Raw genomic sequence first — 27,035 nt, forward strand, 5'->3', positions numbered from 1 at the left:
ATGTTTTATTATATCTCTTTTCTATTTCAAGATTACTCATCAGTAAACTCAATATCAATGTAATTCAGTTACTTTGATGTTAGATCCACTTGCTCATCATTGGACAAAGAACGCAAACTTAAAGTCCTAGATATAAAATTAATATTTTTAGACAGTCTAAAAATTATGATTCTTTGTACTCTCTGAGCACATGCTACTACTATCACTGCAGAAGCAACTACTGTCACTACATAAGACTATGGGTCATTTAGCATTTTTATCTGTTTGCTAGGTATTAGTAACCAGGGAGTTCATCTCATGAATTTTGTTACCAGCTTCCTGGTAAGAAGTATTCCCTATTGTTGCACTAGTCGCAAAAGAACCAGACAAAGCTATGTTGTATAGTTTTTTTTTTTTATGATGATTTGTACTTATAGAGCAAGTAATTTTAACTCACATTTACAAATACCCTTTGTTTTGCAAAGGACTTTACCTATGTTACCTTATTTGTTCTTCACCAGAACCGTGGGAGGTAGGTATTATTATTATCCTCATTTTATAGATGAGGAGTGAAGATGAGAATAATAATGTGAATAGGTAATAAGTATCAGAGGCAGGATTCAAACCCAAAACCTTTGACATCTTTGTCTGAGCTGTATGTGACACCTTCACAAAGCATCATCAACAAATTCACAAAAGCAGAAATATTAAATTCACCATATTCAGATCATAACATAATAAAAATTACATTCAATAAAAGAACCATGATGCACAGATTAAAAATTAATGGGAAGGGGCAGCTAGGTGGATCAGTGGATAGAGCACTGACCCTGGAGTCAGGAGGACCTGAGTTCAAATTCAGCCTCAGACACTTAACACTTACTAGCTGTGTGACCCTGGGAAAGTCACTTAACCCCAGTTGCCTCACCAAAAATAAATAAATAAATAATGGGAATAATTCAGTCCTAAAGAATGAGTTGGTCAAAGAACAAATCATAGAAATAATCAATAATTTCAGTAAAGATAATGACAATAAGGAGACAACATAACAAAATTTGTGGGATGCAGCCAAAGTAGTACATTATAGAAAATTTTTATCTCTACATTCACACATCAAAAAATGAGAGGAAAAAGTAGAAGAATGAATTGGGCAAATTATTAATCCTCAATTAAATATTAAAATGGAAAACCTGAAAATCCAAAGATTTTTTAAAATTGCAAGGAAATAAATAGGAGCTGGGTTTTTTTTAATTTTTAAAAAGAAAATAAGAAAAGCAATTAAATCATTCATTAATTACATTTTTTAAGAATGGCAAACATATTATCAGTATAAAGTATTAAAAGGGTCAATGTATTACCAATGAAGATGAAATTAAAGCTATTATTAGGAGTTATTTTGTCAATTTCTAATTTTCTCTATACCAATAATAAAATAATCAGTGCAGAAAAAGCTTTTCACAAAATACACCACCTATTTCAAGTAAAAAACACAAGAAAGCACCAAAATAAATGGACCCTTTCTTAAATTGATAGATATTATCTATCTAAAACCAAGAGTAAACATTATCTCTAATGGAAATAAACCAGAATCCTTCCCAATAATATCAGGAGTGAAGCAAGGATGTCTATCATTACAACTATTATTCCATATTGTATTAATAACGGTAGCTATAGCAATAACACAAGAAAATAAATTAAAGGAATACAAATAAGTGGTGATTTAACAAGGCTATGACTCTTTGAGGATGATATAATAGTATGCTTGAAGAACCCTAGGAATTAATTAATTAAAGTGCATGAACAAAAAATTAACAACTTTAATGAAGTCACAGCATATAAAATAAACCCAAATAAACAATTTGCATTTCTTCCTGTTACCAGGAAAATCCAGCAGCAAGAAATAAAAAGAGAAATTTCATTTAAAATAACTATAGACAATATAAAATACTTGGGCATCTACCTGTCAGGACAAACCCAGGAACTATCTAAAGACAATTACAAAGCACTTTTCACACAAATAAAAACAGATCTAAACAATTGGGGAAATATAGATTGATCATAGATTGGCTGAGTAAATAAAGTAAAATGACAATTCTAACTAAGTTAATTTACTTATTCAGTGACATACCAAAGTACCAAAGAAATACTTTATAGAGTTGGAATAAATAATAACAAAATTCATCTAGAAGAATTAAAGGTCAAGAATATTTAAGGAATCAATAAAAAATCGTAATGAAAGGAAACTTAGTGGTGGATCAGTGGACAAGAGTAATGAATCAGTGGATAAGATTAGGTAAATGATACATAGTGGTCAGTGACCACTGAAATTTAGTGTTTGAGAAAGCAAAGATTTAAGCTTTTGTGGTAAGAAATCACTATTTGTTGAAAGTTTCTGGGAAAATTAGAAAGCACAGTTGGGGTTTTTTTGGGCAAAAAGTATTAAAAAAATCTAGAATATCACACTACATCTTAAAATAAGTTCAAGATGAATAAATAATTTAGAATTAAAGGGGATATTATAAGTAAATCAGGAAAGCATAAAAATGATCTGTCAAATCTATGGATAATAGAACAATTTATGTCGAAACAAGAGAGGATTCTAAGAAGTAAAATGGATGTTAATTACATAACATTAAAAAGTTGGGTTTGTTGTTGTTGTTGTTGTTTATAAACAAATCTAAATGCAGCCAAAATTATAAGGAAATCAAGAAACTTGGGAAAATATTGTTTGGCAAGTTTCTTTGATAAAAGCCTCATTTCTTAAATATTAGGGAAATGAACCAAATTTGTAAAAATAAGAACTATTCCCTAGTTGATAAACGTTCAAAAGATATAAATAGGCACTTTTCAGAAGAAGACATCACAGCTACGAATAGTTACATGAAAAAATTGTTCTAAATCATTATTGATTAGAAAACTAAAAATTAAAATAGCCCTGAGGTACCACATCATATCAAATTGGCTCACATGACAGAAAAAAATAAAAATATTGAAGGGGATGTGGATAAACAGGTATATTATTATTATCATTAAATAGGTATATTAATTAAAGTGCATGAACAAAATTAACTCTGTTGGTGGACTTGTGAACTGCTTCAACTATTTTGGAGAACAATTTCAAACTATGCCCAAAGTGCTATAAAACTGCATATTATTTTACCACAAATACCATTAATACCAGTCTATATCCCAAAGAGATCAAAGAAAATGAGACTTATTGCACAAAAATATTTTTGGCATATCTTTTTTGTAGTGCCAAATAATTGGATTTTGGGAGATGACTATCAATTAGGGAATGGATGAATAAGTTTTGGTGAATGATTGAAATAGAATACTATTGTGCTATAAGAAATGACAAGCAGGTTGGTTTCAGAAAAACCTGGGAAGACATATATACAGATTACAAGTGAAGTGAGTGGAACCTGGATAAAAATGTGCACAGTTAAAGCAATATAGTAATGATAATCAACTGTGAAAGACTTAGATATTATCAAAACAATTATCCAAAAGAATTCCAAAGGACCCACAATGAAAAATGTTATCCATCTCCAGAGAGAGAACTAATGAATTATATGTGCAGATTGAAACATTTTTTCTTATTCTCTTTATTTTTCTTGCTTTTTTTGTAGCATGGCTAATATGGAAATAGGTCTTGTTTGACTTTACATGTATAATTGGTACCATATTGCTTTCTTTATCAGTGAGTGGGAGAGGGATGTGAAGAACAGAGAAAATTTGGAACTTGAATTTAAAAAATGATTGCTAAAAGCAAAATGAATAAATGAATACAATTTTATTTGAGAGTTATAAATGGAAATCTTACATTTGACAACTATGTCAAATAAGATTCTCAAGTTAAAAATAAATAGGAAGGTGGCAGCTAGGTGGCGCAGTGGATAAAGTACCGGCCCTGGAGTCAGGAGTACCTGAGTTCAAATCCATCCTCAGACACTTAACACTTACTAGCTGTGTGACCCTGGGCAAGTCACTTAACCCCAAATTGCCTCACTAAAAAAAAAAATAATAAAATAAATAGGAAGGCATAGTTAGATGGTTCATTGAGAGAATACCTGAAAGATTTAGTGGACTGGAAGCTCAATATCTGTCAAAAATAAACCCACAGTAAATGATTATTCAATGAATAGAATCAATGAATCAGCAAAGTTGAGGTTACATTTGGCTTTATTAAGAGAGGAACAATATAGCAAGACACAGGATAATGAGTCTTGTCTTGCCTCTGCCTTGGTCTGATTCCATCTACAGTATTGTGTCAAGCTCTGGGCATCACATTTAGGATGTATTTTGATGGATTAGAGAGTGTTCAGCAAATGGAACTATGGTTGTTGAGAAGTCTTGAGTTTATGCCAAATGACAACCTTTTGATGGAATGTGGGATGTTAGGGTTGGAGAAATGAAGACTTAGGGAAGATATGATAATGGTCTTCAAGTATCTGGAAGGTCTCTTGTATGACAGAAAACTTACATGTATATGTTCTGCTTGGCTCAAAAGGGCAAAGCTAGAAACAATGAACGAAGCTGACTAGTATTATGGGCAAAATATTTGATTTTAAGTAAGAAGTCCTGGGTTCGAATCCTGTCTCTGCCACTTAAACCTGTGATATTAGGCACGTCTCTATTTCTTCATGTGGAAAATGGGGAGGGGAGACTAGAACTAAATCATCTCTAAAATACTTCTAAGCTTTAATCTTTCTCACTTCCTTGGATTCTATGAATTTTCAGAGACAAATTAAATATTGATATAAGGAAAAACTGCCTAATAATTAGTAATATCCTAAAGAGGAAAAGAATACCTTGGTTGTTTTGATTTTTTCTCCAATTATCTATCTATTTATCTACCTATCAGCCAATCTATCTTTCCATATATTTATTTGTTTGTTTATCTATCTATCTATCTATCTATCTATCTATCTATCTATCTATCTATCTACCTATTTATTTATTTATTTGGTTGTTTGTTTGCCAAGCAATATAGTATTTTATTATTTTCTGTTTACACGTAGAGATAGTTTTCAAGAGTTGTTTTATAAGATTTCTAGTTTCAAATTTTCCTCCCTTCCTCCCATCCCTCACCCCTCCCCAAGACAGCAAGCAATCTGATATAGGTTATCTATGTACAATCACATTAAACATATTTCTGTATTAGTCATGCTATGAAAGAAGAATCAGAGCAAAAGGGAAAAACCTCAAAAAAGGAAAACAAAAAAAAAAGTAGAGATAGTATGGCTTAATCTGCATCTAGATTCCACAGTTCTTTTTTCCTGGATTTGGAAAGTATTTTCCATCATGAGTCCTTTATAACTATCTTGGACCATTGTGTTTCTGAGAAGAGTCAAGTCTATCACAGTTGATTATCACACAATGTTGTTCATACTGTGTACAATGTTCTCCTTGTTCTGCTCATCTCACTCAGCATCAGTTCATGTAAGTCCTACTAGGTTTCTCTGAAATCCTCCTGCTCATCATTTCTTCACATTGATTTTTTTTAAAACTTTGTGTTCTAAATTTTCTTCCTTCCCCTCTCCTCAACCCTCCCTATGGAGTCAAGCAATTCAATATGTCATACTTGTGCAGTCATGCCAAGCATCTTCACATTAGTCAAGTTGTGAAAGAAAGTAGACAGAATAACTTTAGAAAGAGGAACTAACAAATAAAATTATATTTCAATCTGTATTCAAATACCACTAGTTCTTCCTCTGTTGATGGTTTGCATTTTTCATATGTCCTTCTAGTAGCATCCTGCTCATCATTTCTTTCACAATTACTGTTGCTAACTGTAATAACCTCCATCCTATTCCCTCCCCTTGATATTTACTCTATTTTCTATCTTCTTTCACCCTATCCCTACTCAAAAATGTTTTGCTTTTTACTACCCCCTCCCCCAATTTGCCCTCCCTTCCTTCACCTTTTCCCCCCTTTTTCCCTTTCCCCTCCCACTTTCCCTCAGGGCACTTGAGTGTTTATGTTATTCCCTCTTTGAGCCAATTTTGATAAAGTAAACCTCACTCACTCCCCTGCTCTTTCCCCACTTTTCCCCTCCACTCCATAAGCTTTTTCTTGTCTCTTTTATGTGAGCTACTTTACACCCTTCCATCTCTCCCTTTCCCTTTCTTGCCGTGCATTCCTCTTACCCCTTAACTTTATTTTAAAGATGTCATCATGGGCCACCTAGGTGGCACAGTGGACAAAGCACCAGCCTTGGACCCAGGAGGATCCGAGTCCAAATCAAGCCCCAGACATAAGCCACCCACCCTGCCTGCCCCTCAGAAAAACAAGGATAAATGCTTTACAGATATTATCCCTTCATATGCAATTCATACCTATGCGCTCTGTCTAAGTATATTCCTCCTTGGATGGTTATGGATCTTGGCTCTCTGAAAGTCTTCAAACAAAAGTTGTATGACCATGATTAGGTAGGATATTAAGTAGTAATAATTGATGTTTACATAATACTTTAAAGATTGTAAAATGCTTTACATACAGTATTTCATTAGAGGATTCTTATTCATCTAGGGATTGGACTAGATCCCTTTCTACTCTGAGATTCTGTTCATCTGATTTCCAAAGCAAGTTCAATTATAAACTGTTAGCAAACAAAATCAACCTCTGTCTGATTTACCATGTTTAGCAGGACCTAACAGGATTTCTATAGCACATACTTCTCAGTGGTAATGATGGTGACTTTTATATTATTTTTTTCCTTGTAGGAAACTGAAATAATGAAAGAAATAATGCAGAATGGGCCAGTACAAGGTTAGTGATGAAAACAAAGAATAATATAACTTGTGAACTTCATTCACTCCCCTCCCCCCCCAACCCATGCCATTCTGGTGTTTTAATTTGATTCCCAAGAAAGAAGTCCTTCTCTAGTTTTATTGTTTTTTATTTTAAGGTTCATGTCCTTTGATAGATGCTCCCTTTCTGAACCTTCCTTAATTTCCATTTATTTGTAAATTTTGACATAACAGAAACTCACCAAAGATATTGAACATAGTACATTCATACCACACATAGCTCATTGGCAGTAAGAATTGTTTAATTCTTTGTACTTGTGTCTCCAGGGCTTAGGGTAGTGCCTGGAACATAAAAAGACACTTAATGAATACTTGTTGTTTGATTGATTGATTGGTTAATAATTATTCTATCCACTATCCTACTCTTAGATTTCTGAGTCATGCCCCAAATCCCCAGAAGAATGATTTACTAGAATCCAGGTTCATCATTTGAAAAGATACTTTAATGATAAAGTAAACAATAAATGTTTAATGATAAACAATTCTTACCGCTAAATTTGACATCACAGTGAATTTTGAATAAAAGATGGATAAATGAGCAGATATCAGATAGTTGGAATAGAAAATATAACTTAGAGAATTAAATCCTTATTATGGATGTAAAAAGGCTTTAGACTGATGAAAATTCTTCTTGCCAGCTAACCTAATAATTTTTGGCAAATTTAACTAAATCAGTATAGAATATAAATGGTCCATCCTTCCTTTTGATTGGTGCCATGTACTACAGTGACTCGCCAAAGAAATTTTCTTTTTGATTTCCAGAGGAAAATGAAATTGAGGTAAGCTTATCATTAAGGGGGAAAAATATATCCAATTTTCAATATTATTAGAATAATAGAGGCCACAGTATGCTAAACTGAATTGATAATTAAGTTAAAACACTTAACAGATAAAGCTCAGTTATTTGAAATTTTTTTTTGCCCAGACCTGAACTTTAGGGGCTGCCCATATATTTAATCTCTCTGCTGATTGGTATTAAAGCTTTGATCTATTCCATTTCTGACCTTGGCAGGATTGCCCCTCCTTAGACAAGCTGGTGGCTCCATGCCAAACTTAGTGTCGTCTGTGGATCAGCATAATCCATTGAAACTCAGAACTCCTAAACTCAAGAGATCTACCACATACATATCTTATATTAGAATAAACTGTGTATTTATATTATATGCATACACACACACACACACACACATATATATATATATTAAAGGAACAGAAAGATTTAAAGATTTAATCTCAGATTGGTAGATTCTGATTAACTATTATGCCATGTGATTGACCATTTTCAATCAGTCATTCAATAAATTATCAAGCACCTACTATGTACCAGGCAATGTATTAGGCTCTGGACGTATAAATACAAATCTCCAGGAATTTACATTTTAGTGGGAGAGACCTCACACATAAATACACATGTATAAATTTATAAATAAATGTGCAGATACAAATATATACAATATAATACTGAAACTAAGTGGATGGGGAATTAGGGGAAAAAACAAAAACTTCCTTAGAAGGTTGTATTTGAAAAAAAAAACTTTTAAGAAAATGAACCATTGTGAGAGGCAGAGGTGAAGAGAAAGTACATTCTAGGCATGGATGACATTCTGTCTGAAATGTCTAGCAGATAGTTAAAGATGTCTAGAGTCAAAGGGAAGAGATTGGGAATGAATCTCGGATTCATCTGCATTGAGATGATCATTAAATATAAGACATCTGATGAATTCAGAGAGAATATGTTGAAAAAGAAGAGAAAGGGGACTGGAGCAGATCTTTGGGGACACAACCACAATTAGCATGATTTTGATTATGAGTCAGCAAGGGAGACTGAGAAAGAGTAGTAAGACACCTGTGTAAGAATAAAGAGAAAAATGAGTGGAAAACGATGAGGTGAAAGTGTCTAGAATAGAGCAGGGTTAATAGTGACCAAGATCGTAGAGAGATCATAAAAGATGGGGACTGAGAAAAATCCATGGGATCTGACAACCACATATACTCACACGCATTTCTGTCTAATGGTATCTATCTCTAAGGAGGGAGGGGAGAGAAGAAAAAATAAGAAATTTACATGATAACTATTATATATTTTAAAACAATAGTAAGTTGTACATAAAAGATTTGCAGTTTCATGGGCTATCATTTTTTTTAATTATACTATGTTATGGAAGTTCTTATTTGTTTTATTCCATAAATTAAAAATAAAATGAAAGAAATAAAAAAAAAAACAAGAGAAGTAATTTGCAACTTTGCAAAAAGAAATTGCAGTGGTTTGATAAGGTCTATGCCCAGACTGCAAAGGGTTGAGGAGTGAAAGGAATCAATTAGCCTAAACATCACTTTTCTAGGAGACTGTTGTAAAAAGGGGGCAAGATATAGGGTGACAGCTTGAAAGATGCTCAAGGTTTTTGGTTAAGGTTTTTAAAAGAAGAAGGCTGAACTGCCCATCTTATTAAGATGAGGGCAGAACTGAACATCATCTTATAAAGGAGAAGGCAGAACTGCAGATCTTCTTATTATTAGTGGCTAGAGACTAGATCTGTGGGTTTCCTGGTACAGGGAAGTTCACAGTGGTAACTCAACCTACTAATGTGCCAATGGAGAGTTATATTTCTGCAACATCTAGTCTCAGAGAGTTCCTTGGGACACTAAGAGATCAAGTGGCTTGCCCAGGGTTATACAGAGAATACATGTCAGAAAAAGGTCATGATCCTAGGACCTCTTGACTTTAAGGCTGAGTCCCTCCGCACTGTGCTATATTGCTTCTTTCTAGGCATCACATGTTTAAATTGTCAATTCCATGCAACTTACAATCACTGAATATATTAGATTCAGTTTTGTTCAAAATATTTCACAAAATCCATTGGAATTAAATGTAAATTATAAAAAAAGTTGCAAAAAGGTATGCTGAAATTCTACATGTAATGAAGTGTTTTTTGAAATATACAACATATATTCATTTTACATGTGTGAGAATTTCCTTCAGAGATTTTGACTGACTTGCCCAAGTTCATATAGTTTAAGGTCATACATTAGCCAAATTTGGACTTTGACCCAGGTCCCCTGGTCCAGTGTGTTCTTTATTTGCCAACTTGGACCATTTCAGAAAACTTTACAGAAACATTTGGATTTAATTCTTATCTATGAGCAAATTTTCTTTCCAGAAGTCTTGCCTATGTCCTTAAAAAAGATCTCCTTCTACTTGGTGCAGAAAAATTGGAGGTAGGGGACTCCTTTAAATTAATTGTCCTCATATGCCACTTGCATTTCTATAGGACAGGGATTTCTTAACCTTTTCTGGCATGTCCCTTTGACTTTCAGGGCAAGCTTCTCAAAATAAAGTTTTTATTGTTTAAAATAAAATTTAGAGGATTGCAAAGGAAACCAATTATATCAAAATAATCATAAAATGTTTTTAAAGCAACAATAAATTCAAGGACCCCCCTCCCCAGTTAAAGAACCCTATTTTAAGTGATAGTTCTTTAGACAAACAGGAGAACATGGACCATTCATGATGTTTACAAAAGGGGGTGAATCATAAGTGCTGAAGAATGGACTATTTCTACAAAAGAGAAAAGCTTTTGGCAACATCTGCACATTTTATAAATGGGTAAAGTGCTGGTTGACTCATTTTGCTGGAGATGCAATCTGATTGTCTGTTTGCTATTGCTTGGGCCAGTGTACAGCCAATTTTCCCCCTTCAGTGGCACAAGGGGATATGAAAAGCAAGATAATTCTGAATAAATAATATGACATGCATTCTTCTACATTCTTCAGTACTTCCAAGAATCACCTTCTTTTGAATTCTATAGAATTTAAAAGAGGTAGAGGTAATATGAAGGAGACAAAAGCAAAATCCTGTAGGCACTACAGTATTGTAAATTCTTACAATCTTGTATGCATGTAGTTAATAGAAGATAAAGGAGAATTGTTCTCCTTTGAGACTGAGTATTATCAGAAAAAAAAAAGGTGTGGAAGAGAGGCATATCTAAAATGGAATGCTTCTGACATTGCTACACTAACACAGTTTCAGGGATGATTATATAACCAGTACCATTTTTCCCTCTGCTCTTTCATTCAAATCTAGATTGATCTAGGCTGTCAGATGGAAGAAGAATTAGCCTTGTTCTACTGGGCTCCAAAGGGCAGAACTAGGAGCAATGTGTGGACAGTATAGAGAGGTAGCTCTTGACTCAATGTAAGGAAAAGTTTCCTAATAAATAATACTATATGAAAGTGGAGTGTTCTGCCTAGGGAGGTAGCAGTTTCCTTGTTATTCATGGTCTTCAGGCAAAGGCTGGATCATCAATTGTTGGCATACTATAGTGGGGACACTTCTATTCTAAGGCATAGCTACAAGCATGGATTCCAATACATGAGCTCTGAGGTCCCTTCCACATCTCAGATTCTATGGTCCCATGATGCTAAATTAGTACTATAGGGTAATAGTTTTAGACCTGGAAAAATAGCCTTAGAGATCATCTAATTTAGTGACCTCTTTTTATAGATGAGAAAACTGAGTCATAGAGAGTTGGAAGTTCTTACTAAAGGTTACACAGGGAGTAAATGACAGAGCTAGCATTTTAACTTAGGCCTTCTTACTCCAGATCCAGTGTTCTTTCTATCCTGCCACACTTCTTATCCTAAAGTTTATTTAATTGTAGTCTTATAGTATAAGTCTTAGTATGTAGTCTATAGTATAGTCTTATAGTATAAGACCTTATAGGGCAGCTAGGTAGAACAGTGGATGGAACAATGGGTTTAGAATTAGGAAGCTTCAAATTCATGAGTTCAAATTCAGTCTCAGACCCTTACTAGCTATGCGACACTTGGCAAGTTACTTAATCTGTTTGCCTCAATTTCTCATTTGCAAAATGAGCTGGAGATGTAAATGGCAAACCACTTTAGTATCTTTGCCAAGGAAACACCAAATGAGGTCATGAAGAATTGGACATGACTGAAAAATGACTGAACAAGAGCAATAAAGCCTTATGCAGTGAATTAAAAATGAAGTTTCATGTATAAAAGTAACAACTAACATTTAAATAGAGCTATAAGTTTATCAGAGTAATTACACACACACATATACACACATGTATAATCTCACTGGATTCTTACAACAACTCTTGGAGGTAGGTGCAGTTATTATCCCCATTTCACAGATGAAGAAACTGAGGTGGATTAAGAGACTTGCCTATGATCATACAGTTAGTAGTTAGTAAGTGTTTGTGGCAAGGTTCATACTCAAGTCTTTCAGATTAAAAAATCTAGCAATCTGTCCACTAGGCCAAGACTACTGCATTTGCAATTAGTAGACTTGGGTTTAATTTCTGCCCCTGGCACTTAACTTTTCAATACTTCCAAGAATCACCTTCTTTCACATTTTATAGTATTTTTAAAAAGGTAGAAGAAATAGGAAAGAGACAAAAACAAAATCCTATAAGCACTACAGTATTATAAATTCTTATAATCTTGTGTGTATGTTAATATATCCCTATCATCATGGGTTGTTGTAAGTATTCTATAATAATAGCACCAACCTCCAAGGATTGTTGTAAGGATCCAGTGAGATTATAATGTGTATGCATATGTATGTGTGTTTGTGTGTGTGTATACGTATATAAAATCACTCTGAAAACATTACAGCCCTATATAAATGTTGGCTGTTATTTTTATACACAACACTGTATTTTATATACCACATACCACACTTGGGCAAATCATTTCACATCACTGGGGCCCATTTTCCTCCTGGGGGAATAACACTGCTTATAATACCTACTTCACTTGGTTTTTATTGGATAAGTACTTTGAAAATTTTCAAGGAATATTTACATGTGAGCTTTTATTATCATCAGTTTCCTCATAGGAAGAACTCAATAAATATTTATTAACTGAATGAATGAAATGCATTTCAAACTTATGGTCCAACAATTTACATAGTTTCTATTTCCTTTGGTCATGCTCCTCTGAAATTTTAAAGGGATGTTGACTTCTGTAAGGAATTTGGAAACCCTTCACCTTATATCACCCCAATCCCCCAGCAGAACAATCTATAATGTCAGAAATAGAGGGCCCATTTTTATACATTATAATTTTTTTTTCTAAAAAAAGATCCTGCTGTTGTCTTCTTTCCCAAGTACTTGGAAAATAAAATCTTGGCATCATGTCCCTACTACAAGGTACAGCCTTTCACTCAGATCTGCCAAGGAAAGGTTTATATTTATTGGAGGATTAAGGACAATGACTTTAAGCCTCTTTTGTGAGGCTCACCCTTCGCTGCAGGCTTAATTGGAGCTTTTATAGGCTTGTGGTAGAGAACAGAGTTAACAGAGAAAAAGCCATCACTTGCCCAATGTGGAAGGACTTGATTGCTAGTGGTTCAATTTCTAGTAATAATTGTGTGTTTTAAATCTGGATTATATGCATTTTATTAAGTATAATACAGACTTAAGTAATATTAGAAATATCCCAATGATATTGTCATAGGAGAATAAGAAAAATTATAGCCAATTAAATTAATAAAAGAGAAAATTGTGTTCAGTTGTGCAGTCCTTTTAAAGTTGAAATCAGAGGGAAAGAACTCAGAGATTTGCTTAGGAAAAGACCACAAAGTTTTCTTCATAGTTTTTTATTGTAAATTATGTTGTTAACTTTTTTTTAGCCATAATGCAAGTGCATGAGGATTTCTTCCATTACAAATCAGGGATATATAGACATATCAACAGAATACAGGATGAAGCAGAAAAATACCGAAATCTATGCACACATTCGGTCAAACTCACTGGGTAAGTCAAATTGGTATAGATATTCTATTAATGCTTCTGAAAAAGTAATGCTACACATTGTTGTATGACCATGGAGAATTGAACCTATAAATGAAAATTATAGATCCTAGATTTTAGAAATGGGAGAGATCTCAGAAACCATTTAGTTCAGCCCCACTTATGATAGAAACTGAAGTCCAAGGAGATTGTGATTTCCTAAGGCCACAGAGGTAGCAAAACACCAAAGGCATGATTTGAACTCAGGTCTTTTGACTCCATAGCCAATGATCTGTTCAACTACACCACAGAATATACCTTTGTATAAGAGGGTAACAGTGTTCCAACAGAGTCCATAATCATTTGATATTTAAATGTATAATAAAATCTAACAGCTTGGTTTCCTAGAAATAGTCAAGGAGTCGGAAGACATGTATGTAACTTTGACTTTTCCACTGGTATGTACAAACTTGGGCAAGTGTTTTTGCCTTTTCCAGCCACAGATTTCTCATCCATGAAATGGGAGTTTAATTTACTTCAACAATCATTTCTTTAGTACTGATCTGCTTTCAACAAGGCTGAATTCTACCTACCTCATAGGATAGTTGTGAGGATCCAATAGTATCCATATTTTAAGGCATTATAAGTTCACAGTGCTAGGTAACTCTGTAGGCTAGCATTATTATTTCCACAATAAATCCATCACCAAACATTTATTAAACAACTACTCTGTGCAGTTACTATGCAATTCCACAAGCATCAATGTCTTCCTTTTACTCATTTTTTCCTTCCAATTTCATTATATAGCACTCCTTTTCCCACACTCTGTATAATTTTAGCCAAACTAGCCTTTTGGCTGATGTTCACAGAGATTCCCATTGCAGTGGCTTTGCCTTTGCATTGGCTATTTTCCAGGTCAGTAATGAAATCCCTTCTCATTTCTACCTCAGGGAACCCTTTATTTCCTTCAAGATTCAGGTCAAATGCTGTTGTCTTCATGATACCATTCAATATTATCCCTCCCCCCATGCCCTACCCCAAATCTAGTGACTTTGTTGCTGTTGTTGTTCGGTTGTGTCCAACTCTTTGTGATTCTTTATGACCATAGCACACCAATACTATTGATGAAGTTTTCTTGGCAAAGATACTGGAGTAGTTTGCCATTTCCTTCTTTGATGAATTAAGGGAAATAGTGGTTAAGTGACTTGCCCAGGTTCATGCCATTAATAGATGTCTGAGGTCAGATTTGAACTCAGGTGTTCCTGACTCCAGGCCCAGTGCTCTATCCACTGAGCCATCTATCTGCACTTATTCTGTGTGTGTATGTATGTGTGTGTGTGTTGTGTGTGTATACATACACTTTCATCTTCTACAGGTTGTTTTCCCCAGCAGAAGATGAGCTCATTGATGACAGAAACTGTTTCATTTTTGTCTTTATATCTCCAGAATCTAGCACAATGCCTGGAGCTTAGTAGGTAGGCACTTAAAGAATGCTTATTAATTGATTGTTAATTGATTGGTTAATATTATAAATGTCAGTAAATAATGGGAAGAATGAACATTGCCTATCCCCTCATTTCCTCTCATTTTAAAATCCATCCTGAATATAAAGAGAATTTGTTTCATATATGTTTACTATTAGGCCTGTATGAGTGAGGAAAGAATAAGAAATAGGCATGGGATACAGGTGATTTTTGTTTCCAGTGCTACAATAAGTACAAAAAAGATTGGGGAATGTGGGGTAACTGAGTGCCAAACATCTAAAAACTTATTAGTGCTCATTAACTCAATATTGTATCCATATAAAGAGATGTTTTTATTTTAAAGTATGTAAAAACAAAGGAAAAAAACCCAAAATATTTGTAGCACCTCTTGGGTTGCCAAGGAGATAGACATTGGAGATGGATGCTTTTTGATCAAGGGGTAAAACCATTAGTATTCCTTTGTTTAACTCTCAGGAAGTTTGTCCTAATTCTGAACTAATGGGATAGACTTAGAAGGATAAAATGATAACCTAACCCTTCCCATACTGATAGACTATTAGAAGCTGAAGCCAGGAATCCCCAAGGATAGGTGTGCTAGCCTGGGGGAAAGCAGTTGCATAGGTACACAATGGGGTCACTACTATGGCCAAACATTAGTTCTACCAAGAACCTAGTAGAGTTTCCTAGGAAATTGTAGAAAGAGAATGTCATAGGGGCAGCTAGGTGGCACAGTGGATAAAGCACCAGCCCTGGATTCAGGAGGACCTGAGTTCAAATCTGGCCTCAGACACTTGACACTGACTAGCTGTGTGACCCTGGGCAAGTCACAACCCCAATTGCCTCATAAATAAATGAATGAATTAATGAATGAATGAATGAATAAAAATTAGAGAATGTCATGTAATTCAGACTATGTAATCAAATCATGCATAAGATTCAGGGAACAGATAGTTGTTGAGTTTGCTAGAACAATTTGAACAGAAGAGATGAACCTGGGGAAGTCTTACTCCTCTCCTCTACTTTTTCCCTCCTCTCTTCTTGAAAGAGGTATGACCATTTCCTGAATCTCCATTTCTTAAGGGTTTGTTTGGTTTTCTGTTACTATGTCCTCAAGTATGATAAACTATTGACCATAATAACAAAAGCCTAGGTGAGTCCTTGCACAAATAGGGCAGAAACAGTGGGGGAGGAGGGACACACAGTAAAAAAAAAAAATGATAATGGAGGTATATATTTCATCAGAACAAATATTTGCCTGGGGGGAGGGGGAAGGGGGTTCAATTGGGGAAAGAATATTATTGATTTACATTTTTCTAACTTCCCAGAACAGAGAAAGAGATAGAAACTTACACCTTGAAATTCCAATGCAAATCAATGAGCCAGCACCTTTGTCAGGGAGTGACTGCTGAGCTTAGACTGATTTGGGATATGGGGCCTTGGGTATTTCCCCTTCCCCTTGTTTCCCCACAGTTAGATTGAAAGGAAATTTATTCCTTCAAAGAGCAAGATTCAAGGGGGTGATGAAAAGGAATGACACCATCCTCAAAAGAGAGGGTCAATGAGAGTAGGATCTTCCTTGGTAATCCTGGTCACCAGCCTCAAATAGCATCATACTAACTTTAGACCTGCAACAATACAGCAACAAGAAAAATGGTTCCACACAATAGGTCAAATGTTTTTTTTGGTTGTTGTAGCTCAATCACATTTCTTATGCTAGTACCAATTCAAAAAAGTAGCTATTCTGGAGGACGGTAATCACTCTTTACCACACCTTCTGCCTTGTCTTTACATTATTCCTTGTGGGGTAACTGGCAAGGTTTCTTACAGCAAAATCAAATTGAATTTTGCAAAGCCTCATTTATTATACCTCTCCCTCTCATTCATATTTAATTTAATTTTAAAAATTTTTATTAATTTATATATTTTAATAAAGTATTTTATTTTTTCCCATTACATGTAAAGATAGTTCTCAACTTTTGTTTATACAAGCTTTCCAATTTCAGATTTTTCTCCCTCCCTCCCCTCCCTCTCCCCTCTCCTAGACAGCAGGTGATCTGATATAGGTTGAATATATATATCTATATGCATAGATATATATACATATATATGTATATATACATATATACACACATATAATAACATTAAACACATTTCTGCATTAGTCATGTTATAAGAGAGAAATCAGAGCAATGATTGAAATAGAAAAACAACAGCACCAAAAACCAAAAGAAATAGTATGGTTCATTCAGAATCTATACTCCATAGTTCTTTTTTAAAAAATTTATTTATATTTTTGCAGGGCAATGAGGGTTAAGTGACTTGCCCAGGGTCACACAGCTAGTAAGTGTCAAGTGTCTGAGGGTAGATTTGAACTCAGGTCCTCCTGAATCTAGGGTTGATGCTTTATCTACAGTGCCACCTAGCTGCCCCCATCAGCTTTAATTTTATAGTGAGCAAGTAATCTGGGGGAGAAGAAGCATTTTGAATTTTTCTTCATTGATTGTCACTTCTTATACCAATATTCTCATTATAAATTCTGTGACATTCTGCTGTTTCTTTCTGCATAGACTCAATATATGATAATCATTTCTGACCCTATCAAAATAGTATTAGTCCAGGGCAGCTAGGTTGTGCAGTGGATAGAGCACCAGCCCTGGATTCAGGAGGACCTGAGTTCAAATTCGGCCTCAAACACTTAACACTTACTAGCTGTGTGACCCTGGGCAAGTCACTTAAGCCCAATTGCCTCAAAAAAAAAAAAAGAAAAGAAAAAAAATAGTATTAGTCTAGAATTGTATTTACTACTGCTATCTTATCTTTTTTTTTTTTTTTTGCGGTTAAAAGACTTGCCCAGGGTCACACAGCTAGTAAGTGTCAAGTGTCTGAGGCCGGATTTGAACTCAGGTACTCCTGAATCAAGGGCCAGTGCTTTATCCACTGTGCTACCTAGCTGCCCCCTATCTTATCTTTTTTATCATTTAGAAGACAAAAATATCAGATACTAGAGACACAGCTAGGTGGATGATAGATAGATAGATAGATAGATAGATAGATAGATAGATAGATAGATAGATAGATAGATAGAGAATATAGTAGTATATTGCAGGTACTATGCTAAGAATTAGGGATACAAATAAAAGGAAGCAAAGAGCTTGTTTTAATTAAGTGGAACTGAACAAGTATATTATTTGAGGTTTTTATGCCTTGGCGCGCACTGGCCTGGGGCTCTGCAAACCACATGGTGCTCCACCATGGTTGTAGCCATTGCCAGGGCTCTGGCACCTCAAGTCATCACCACTCACCAATGCCTACATGAACCTGGCAAAATTATAATGATTGGAAGCCTAGTGAGGGCAGTCATGTGACTGTCAGAGCAGCCATCTCATTGGCTGGGGCTGTGTGGGGTGTTTCTAGGTTTGGGGGAGGAGAATTGGGCATTGGAGGTGGAAGCTGGAAAGCGACAGGCATTCTGCTGCGTATGTTCAGCTGATTCCTGGGCGGTGGTATTTTTTCAGGTATTATAATTTCCCTTTCCCCATTTTATTTCCTTTCCCTTGATCCTACTGATCCTATTTGTGTTTTTTTTTTTAAATTCATTCTTGTTAAAATAAATCTTGTTCTGTTTTGAGGGAGGCTGCCGGTCTCCTTCCTTGCCCCAATATTGCGGCGAGCCACTTAGCTAGCATTCCCCAATTAAAAATTGGTCCCCACACAAGATAAAGGCAAAGATATCCTATCAAAGTCGAGAGTGGTTCCACAGAGTGAAGTCCAATTTTTCATGGCATTTGGGAAGTGAAGGAGATGTTCTGAGTGGAGATAGAGATGGTACTTCTTACTCCATCACCTTTTTTTCTGCAGCTTAAATAGTGGGTCCCCTAAAGCCTTAGAGGGGTTCCCCAATTTCTTTAACCTTTGAGGCTGAATACCAAGTTCCTTCACCAGGACAAATGATACGACGTTCTTCATTAATTTTGGTTTCTTGTTTTCACTCAAACCCTTTACTTCATTTCCTTTCACTTATTTCTTCCAGAGAGTATTCTAGAATTAATTCTACTCCTCTCCAACTACTTCCTTCACATAGAAGTTCTTTCCCTCTGCCAGGTGATCAATTTAATTTTCTTCTACCATACAGAGAACACTTAAAATGCCACCTTACCAATGGAGCCTACATTAATGAACTGAAAGTGAGTATTTATTAGGGTAACCTATTTTTCTATTAATTGTTTTTTTGACTAGATATGATTTCATTATTATATGTAACAGCTAAGTTAGAATTGTCCTCTACTTGTTTTCAACTTATATAATTGCTTGAGAGCATGGAGAGGTTAAATGATTTGCCCAAGATCATATGGCAAATATATCAGAGGTAGCCTTGAACCTAGGTCCTCTCTGGATCTGGCTCCCTATCCACTAATATACCTTGCTGCATTTTTTACTACCAAATAAATGGCATGTATGAAACCTTGGATGAAATGCCAATATTTTGCTATTTAATTAGGCCAGCCAACTTTATCTCATTTGTATTTTGGCTTATATAGAAAGATTTTCCCCCCACTTTGTAAGCTCCTAGAAAAGTGGAACCTTTTAAAACTCAGTATATCCAAGTGACATTTAATGAGGCCAATTCTTCCAGTGGGTAAACTACTCCCTGGGAGGGACTTGGGTTCTTTTAGAATTATTTCAGACCACTTGGGTACTGTTTAGTTCACTGAAGCATTAGAGTTCAGTGGTAGAGTTTAATTTATTTCTTCTTTAGTAACTGCTAATTTTGTAATTACAACACTTAGGAAGATGATGCTTCATTGAATTAAAAAGCATTCCAATGGCTCAAGTAACTCAATGTACCTTGCCAGAGTGCTTAACTTTTTCCTGTGGAGTAGCTTTTAAATCTGCCACAACAAATCCTATTAGCTCATGAAGAAAAGAGTTATGATATGAAGCCTTCTTTGCGTGGCATTCTTCTTCAGAATTATAGTTATAAACTTGGAAGGGACCTTACAGATGGTATTCACGGCTGCAAAGGTTTGTAGAGATCATCCAGTCCAAAAACCTTCATTTTAGAGATTAAGAAACTATGATATCCTGAGAAGTTAAGTTACTTGTTCAAAGGTTGTACATGGATAGTAAACCTACTACAGATGTGGTCTTAGTAGCACAAAGTAAAGTGGGATTGTCACTTATCACTTCCTCACTCCTAAATACAATGGCTCAGAAAGCAGCCCAATGTTTCATTAACTCTCTTAGATTCCATATCACAAGGCTGACTCATCATGCATTTGCAGTCCACTGAAATTACCAATTTATTTAATTTTTTTAGATAACTGGTCTTCTAGCTATTTCTTCCCTTCCTCATGCTTGTAGGGCAGATTTTTAAAAGTCCAAATCAAGACTTTGAATTTATCCTTATTAAAACTTTTACCAGACTCAGGTTAATGCTGTATTCTGTCAAGGTTTTTAATTTATTTTAATTAATTAATTAGTTTGTTTTATTTTTGCAGGGCAATGGGGGTTAAGTGACTTTCCCACGGTCACACAGCTGGTAACTGTTAAGTGTCTGAGGCCAGATTTGAAATCAATCAGGTCCTCCTGAATACAGGGCTGGTGCTTTATTCACTGGACCACCCAGCTGTCCCCCAAGGTCTTTTTGAAAGCTCTTACTATGGTGTGGTGGGTCAGCTATCTTTACCAGCATTGCATCTTTTTCAAATATGATAAGCACACTATCTATTCTCAACTTAATCTATGTTTAAATTATTGACAAATTTTTACAAATCACAGGGCCAAGCACAGATTATTTGGGAACAGTTTACTGGAATGCTCCTTCCAAGTTTACACAAATCATTAATGACCAAATTTTGAATCCAAACATTCAACCACTTCTCAATCTGATTCAATTCAGCAAGCATTTATTAAATGCCTATTATGTCCTGGACGTGTTGTTAGGTGTTAGAGATGGTGATAGACACTGAATCTCTTTAATTGAATTACCACCCAGCCCAACTCTCTCCATACTTTCCTTAAGTCAACAAGCACTTATTCAGTGCTGACTTAATAAAGCAGTCATTATACTAAGTGCTAAAAGATTTAATCAAATATTTTGCTAAAATCTAGGGAAATTTTAGCTATGACATTCCCCTGACCTACTAATTTAGTAGCTCTAGAAAACAAACAAACCACATATGGTTATTATGGTGTGACTTTTTCTGGATAAAACCATGTTACCTCTGACTACCACTGCAATGAACATAGTTGTTCATTAACCTTCTCTTTAAAGATACATTCTGGGGGCAGTTAGGTGGCACAGTGTGAGATTAAAATTGGATATTAGATCATAAATCTACCCTACTTAACCTTCCCCTTAATTTATCTCCCAGACTAGTAAATGGAAGAAGCTTCTGGTTTTCTAGATAGAGCTTTTATTGTATGGTAGTCACAAGGTGATGTTGATTAGAAGGATAGGAAAGTAGAAATACAATACAAATCGTCTTAAGTCTAGGCTTAGTCTATATTCTGTATAAAACTCACCAAAAGCAGAAGGCCACCTTTGGGGCGAGAGACCGAGTCAAGCGCGTGCTGTTAACCGAGAGCCGGGCCGAGTCAAACTCCAGTCCGCGTCTGTCTGTGCAGCGCAGCCAGGAGACCAGCAGAGCAGGAAAAAAGGCCCCACTTCCGTTCTCTCCTTGCCTTTTAAGCTCGCACCCCAGAAGTCGAGTGCTCAGCAGGCAATCTGGCCTGCGGCGCAGGCGGACTGGTGTGCGTAGCTCATGCTATTGGTCTCCTCCCCAAAAGGGTGGTCCTAAAAAAAACTGGCGTCTCTCCATTATCTAACCGACTGTTAAAACTTTTTACCACAACAGTGGCTAAACCACTGGCCCTGGATTCAGGAGAACCTGAGTTCAAATCCAGCCTCAGATGTTTGACGCTTACTAGCTGTGTGACCTTGGTCAAGTCACTTAACCCTCAGTGCTGAAAAAAAAAAGGTATATTCTAAAAAGTTTCTGGGAATTAAAGTCAAACTCACCAATTCTATTCTCTTCTTCCTTCTTTAGTCCTGTAGTACATCTGCTATCCACCCATTTCTCTAATATTGGCTCAGCATTCATGTCTGCCAAATCTTTCGGGATTGTAATTCTTCTGCATCAGGTGACTTGAACTCATCAATGATACCTTATTGCTCTCTATTTGAGGATGATTTAGTGGGAAAGAATGCTGGTTTGGTCCTTCTACTTTTATGCATATGACCTAAGTCAATTGAATTTTCTAGTTTCAGTTTCCTAATGTATAAAATGAGGGCTTTGAATTCAATGGCGAATGAGATACTGTAGAGTTCTAAATCATAAAGCCTTAGTTTCATCTTCCTAGATGTCATTTGGATGTTCTGTCTTTTCAGTTCATTATTCTTTGCAGAGAAAATAAGAAGCAAATAAGAATTGAACAGATTGACCTCTTTCTAATTAGTTATCACTGATCCCAAATACCAGTCCTAGGTCTTTTTTGATCTTCCTTTTATTCCTACTGTCATCAAAGTTCCCTTTTTTGTCCAACTTTAAGTATCCTTAACATTCTATGCTTATATTGAATTAGTACCCATGACACTATTCTTATAGAGCTGTAATATATTCCTGTTTTCATCCTCCAGGGCCTACTTGCTTCTATCATCTCAATATCTTTTTTAACATATATATTGTTGATGACTTTCATGTCAATCTATGTAATTATCCTTTTTCTTCTTCAATAGAACCGATCTTTCTGAATATGCAGAATTTCATTCTTGAAAGCTTTCTTTCCCTCTGGAACTGACATCATCCACATTATTGCAGTCTGTAATATCCTACTTATCATTTCTCTGAACCTTTTGACATCTACTCTCCATTTCTAAACCTTCCCTCAATTTAGAGGCACCCATGTTGTTTAATATTGCTCACTACCTCAGAAAATGCTACTGTAAATATTGTGAAACAGTAAGTTGAACAAGTCCTTTTCCCTTGTCTTTCCCTTGATATATTTTTTTTTGGTGATGAAAATGTTGGGTTAACAGGTATATTTTTACTGAGTTTTTGAATATTGTTCTAAATTTCTTTCCAGAATGGATGGACCATTCACATTTCCAAAAACAGTGTATTGCCAGGCCTATATTCCTGCCATCTTTCCATCAAATGCCATTTTCTGCTTTTGGCACCTTTACCCATCTGATGAGTGAGACATAGAATCTCACTGTTGGTTTGACATGTATTTTCTTATTTTTACTGATTTGGAGTATTCTTTCATATGGTTGTTGATAACTTGCATTTATTTTGAAAATTGCCTCTAACATTTGTATCAGTTCCCAATATATCTTGGATAACCAAGCTCTGTTAGAATTTTTTTGTTTTGTTTTGTTGCTGAGTTCATTTCCTTAATTCTCTTATAATCCTAGATGTGTTGATTTTGTCCTTGCAGTTTTCAATTTTGTGAAATCAAAATGTCCATTTTATCTTCTCTGATTACCCTAGTTAAGAAACTTTTCACTAGTCTATATTATGAATGATACTCTACATTCTCCATGAATGTCTTCATGTGACCTTTTACCTTTAATTTATTTATCCATTTCAAGCATATTGTATTATATGGAGTAAGATGCTTATTCAAACCTAATTTCTGACCTTGTAAAAAGTATACTACAATGCAAAAAAAAGTCCTGGATCTGATATTGAGGATCTGGGTTCAAATCTTACATATTATGTTTATTACTGGTGTGATCTTGAACAATTCATTTAGCCTCTATGGGCCTAAATTTCCTCAACTACAGATGAACCAGGTGAATTAAATGACTTTTGAGGTCCCTTCTACTTCAAAATCTTTAATTCTTCAGTTTACAGTTTTCCCAGTAATGTTTATTCAATAGGGGATCTTTGCTTTAGTAACAGATATCATTAGACTTATTCACCATGATGCTACGATGTTTAATTGTTTAAGAGTCTGCCTAACATGTTCTGTCACCTTTTATGTTTTAAAACATTACTCAATAGTTTTAATGATTGATTGATGTTTTATAGTATACTTTCATTCCTGTTTAAAAAAAAACAAAATGTTATTTCCTTTTATATATCGACAAGTTCTTTCCTGTAAATTTTATTATTTTATATAAATTTACAAAGTAACTTCTTGATAGTTTGACTGATATAATATTGAATATATAAAGTGCATTATTATTTTCATTTTGATTATATCAGCATGACCCAAATTATGGACAATTATTATAATGTTCCAGTTATTTAGATCTTGCTTTATTTCTGTAAACAGTGTTTTATAGTGGTGTTCATATTCAGAAGAAGGTAACAAGCATTTCTCAAGCATCTACCATGTTCTAGGCACTGTGCTAAACACTTTATGAATATTATTTCATTTTATCCTTTACACTGAAAGGTAGGCACTATAATTATTCTTATTTTATAAATGAGGGAACTGAAGTAAATGGACTGTTTAATTTCAAAATTGCCTTTCTCTTCTGAATCCCTTGCTTTTGTTTTTTTTTTTATCACAACAAAAATGTATATACCACCTGTTACTCTGTCTTCAATTTCTTGAGAAAGAATTCACAATTTTTCTAGCAGAGATTTGTAGTTTTCTTATTGCTTGATTATTTTTACATGAATCACCAAAAGTGAGTAGTCGTCACTCTCCCTTTCCATGGTTTATATTTATACTTCATGATGACTAATAGGAAAAATGATACATATGCTGACAGATGAAGAAGGTAAATTACAAGGTCATTATCTCATATGAAATCAACATTATATAATTTCAAATTTTTTAATCCTGATTCAGATTTGAGAATCTCATTCAAGTTTCCTCAGTGTCATCTGTGGAAACATATTTCCTTTGTATCAATTTTGAATTCAGCATTTCTTCTCCATGTCCATGTTGATTAAGAAAAATAACACAATTTCACAAATGAGGAAACTGAGATCCACAGGGGTTTAGTCATTTGTCAACAGTCACACAATTATTAATTATTTGAGATTTTGTTCAAATCCAGTTTTCTTTCCAATGAAACATGCTGCCATCTCTCATCTAGTCAAACCCTTTCAAATTATAGATTAGAAACTGAGGACTAGAGAGGTTAAGTACCCAAGATCCAAACCAAGTTTTTGTTGTTGTTGTTGTTGTTTTTTGTTTGTTTGTTTTAGCAACATTGAAACTTATACAATAGCTTAAAGTTCATTAATTTTGTTGAGGGGTCATTCCAGTCATTCCCAACTCTTTCTGACTCCATTTGAGTTTTTCTTGGCAAAGATACTGTAGTGGTTTGCCATTTCCTTCTCTAGCTCATTTTTACAGAGGAAGAACTGAGGCAAACAGTTAAGTGACTTGCCCAGGGTCAGAAAACTAGTGTCAGATCCTTCTGACTCAAGGTCTGTTGCTTTATCTACTGTACTATCTAGTCATGAAATATGAAAAGTGTCTTTTTCAAACCCATCTAAGACTTTTTAAAAAAAGAATATATATAAGTATCTAAAGCTTAGAAAAAGTCAATCATTTCATGATTTTAAAACATAACTAAAACTTAAATTATAGAATTAAAAAGTTATGTATTGAGGCAACTAGGTGGAGCAGTGGTTAAAGCACTGGCCCTGGATTCAGGAGGACCTGAGTTCAAATCTGACCTTGGACACTTGACACTTACTAGCTGTGTGACCCTGGACAAGTCACTTAGCCCTCATTGCCTTCCCCCCCAAAAAAGTTATGTATTATTGTGCTCAAGTTGAAAACTCTCTTATTTCTCCTTTTTCATAGTTTACTTTTTTATCCTGTCATTTATAATGACTCAGCAGCCCAAGGAAACAGAAACCAAAAAGACATGTAGAACGTATTTGCTCAGATTCAGTAGTTAGAAGTACATTTACATTGTATCAGTTTTGAAGCAAGCCTTGATCATTTTTCTTTATGTTTTAAATTAAAAAAAAAATTAAAAGTCTGAGTGCTTTTCTTTTTCAGAGATCATTTTAAATAATGGTATTTCTTTACTTTCTAGTCATATTTTATTAATTTAATGTGTCCTCTAAATCATAATGGTCTGATACTTCTACATGTTATCCCCCATTATTTTTCACGCTCCTAGAAAAGTAAGACCTTGTCCAACTTGTGAAGAAAGGACATCCTCCTTTCTTTTCCCAACTAAATTGTTTTTTACGTATTAAAAAAATCAATTTCCTTAATAATCATCACTGTTAAATGATTATTATTAGTGGAACAGTAAGTAATATTACTAACCCATCTGTAGGTCCTTTTAATTGTTTATCTGGGATGCTATTTGACTTAGTACCGCAGAAAGACAGTGTATGATTATATTAATTATATAATGAGGACATAAAATATCTGATTCACCACCAGGTGTCACTCTTCTTGAGCTATTGCTAAATGTAATATAAGCTAAAAGGTTTTCCCAACAAGCTAGAGATAATTTGTGTTGTGCTGCACATGAGAAAGGAGATTTGACTTCTATTGATGAAGAACATAACACTGTATCCCTTCATGAGGGATCCATTAGGCTAGCACTAAACTTTTTGGGATAAAGAAACGTTCTCCCAGGATTCTTTGGGAGAAATGCATGAAGACAGACTCCATTAATATTGAGGGAAAATAGACTTCTAAATGTGTCCTTGATTTCCAATCATGTCTTTTTTCTTTCTGCTGAAATATCTCATTTCTAGCTGAAAGTCTTTCATTCTTATTTATTTTCTAGTATATTCTAATTTATAGAACTCTACCTTCTCTTTCCTATTTTGTTTGGGTAAATACATTTACTCATCATTTTGCTATTTTTAAATTTTTCTTCATAAGCAACACCTAATGGAAAGGATCTCTGCTGGGGAGCAAAAGCTAGCCAGCAGTGAAATAGCTTTCCTTCAATACATACCCTTAGACAAGAAGTAACTGAATAAGACAGATAATTATAATCTTAACTTGATACATTTTTTGAAATTGGAGAAAAAGTTCCTAGTATCTCAATGCTCCTGAGG

At 34.8% G+C, this 27,035-nt stretch overlaps 1 protein-coding gene across 1 annotated transcript in view; it reads left to right on the forward strand.

The window, feature by feature from the left end:
• TINAG (tubulointerstitial nephritis antigen) overlaps nt 1-27,035 on the forward strand; it is a 176,871-nt gene that overhangs the window by 84,498 nt on the left and 65,338 nt on the right. The window contains 2 exon segments of the mRNA XM_043963306.1: nt 6,705-6,750; nt 13,450-13,573. Coding sequence (XP_043819241.1) covers nt 6,705-6,750; nt 13,450-13,573 — 170 coding nt within the window.

This window comes from Dromiciops gliroides, chromosome 4 (genome assembly GCF_019393635.1).
Source record: "Dromiciops gliroides isolate mDroGli1 chromosome 4, mDroGli1.pri, whole genome shotgun sequence".
NCBI classification, from domain to species: Eukaryota; Metazoa; Chordata; class Mammalia; order Microbiotheria; family Microbiotheriidae; genus Dromiciops; species Dromiciops gliroides.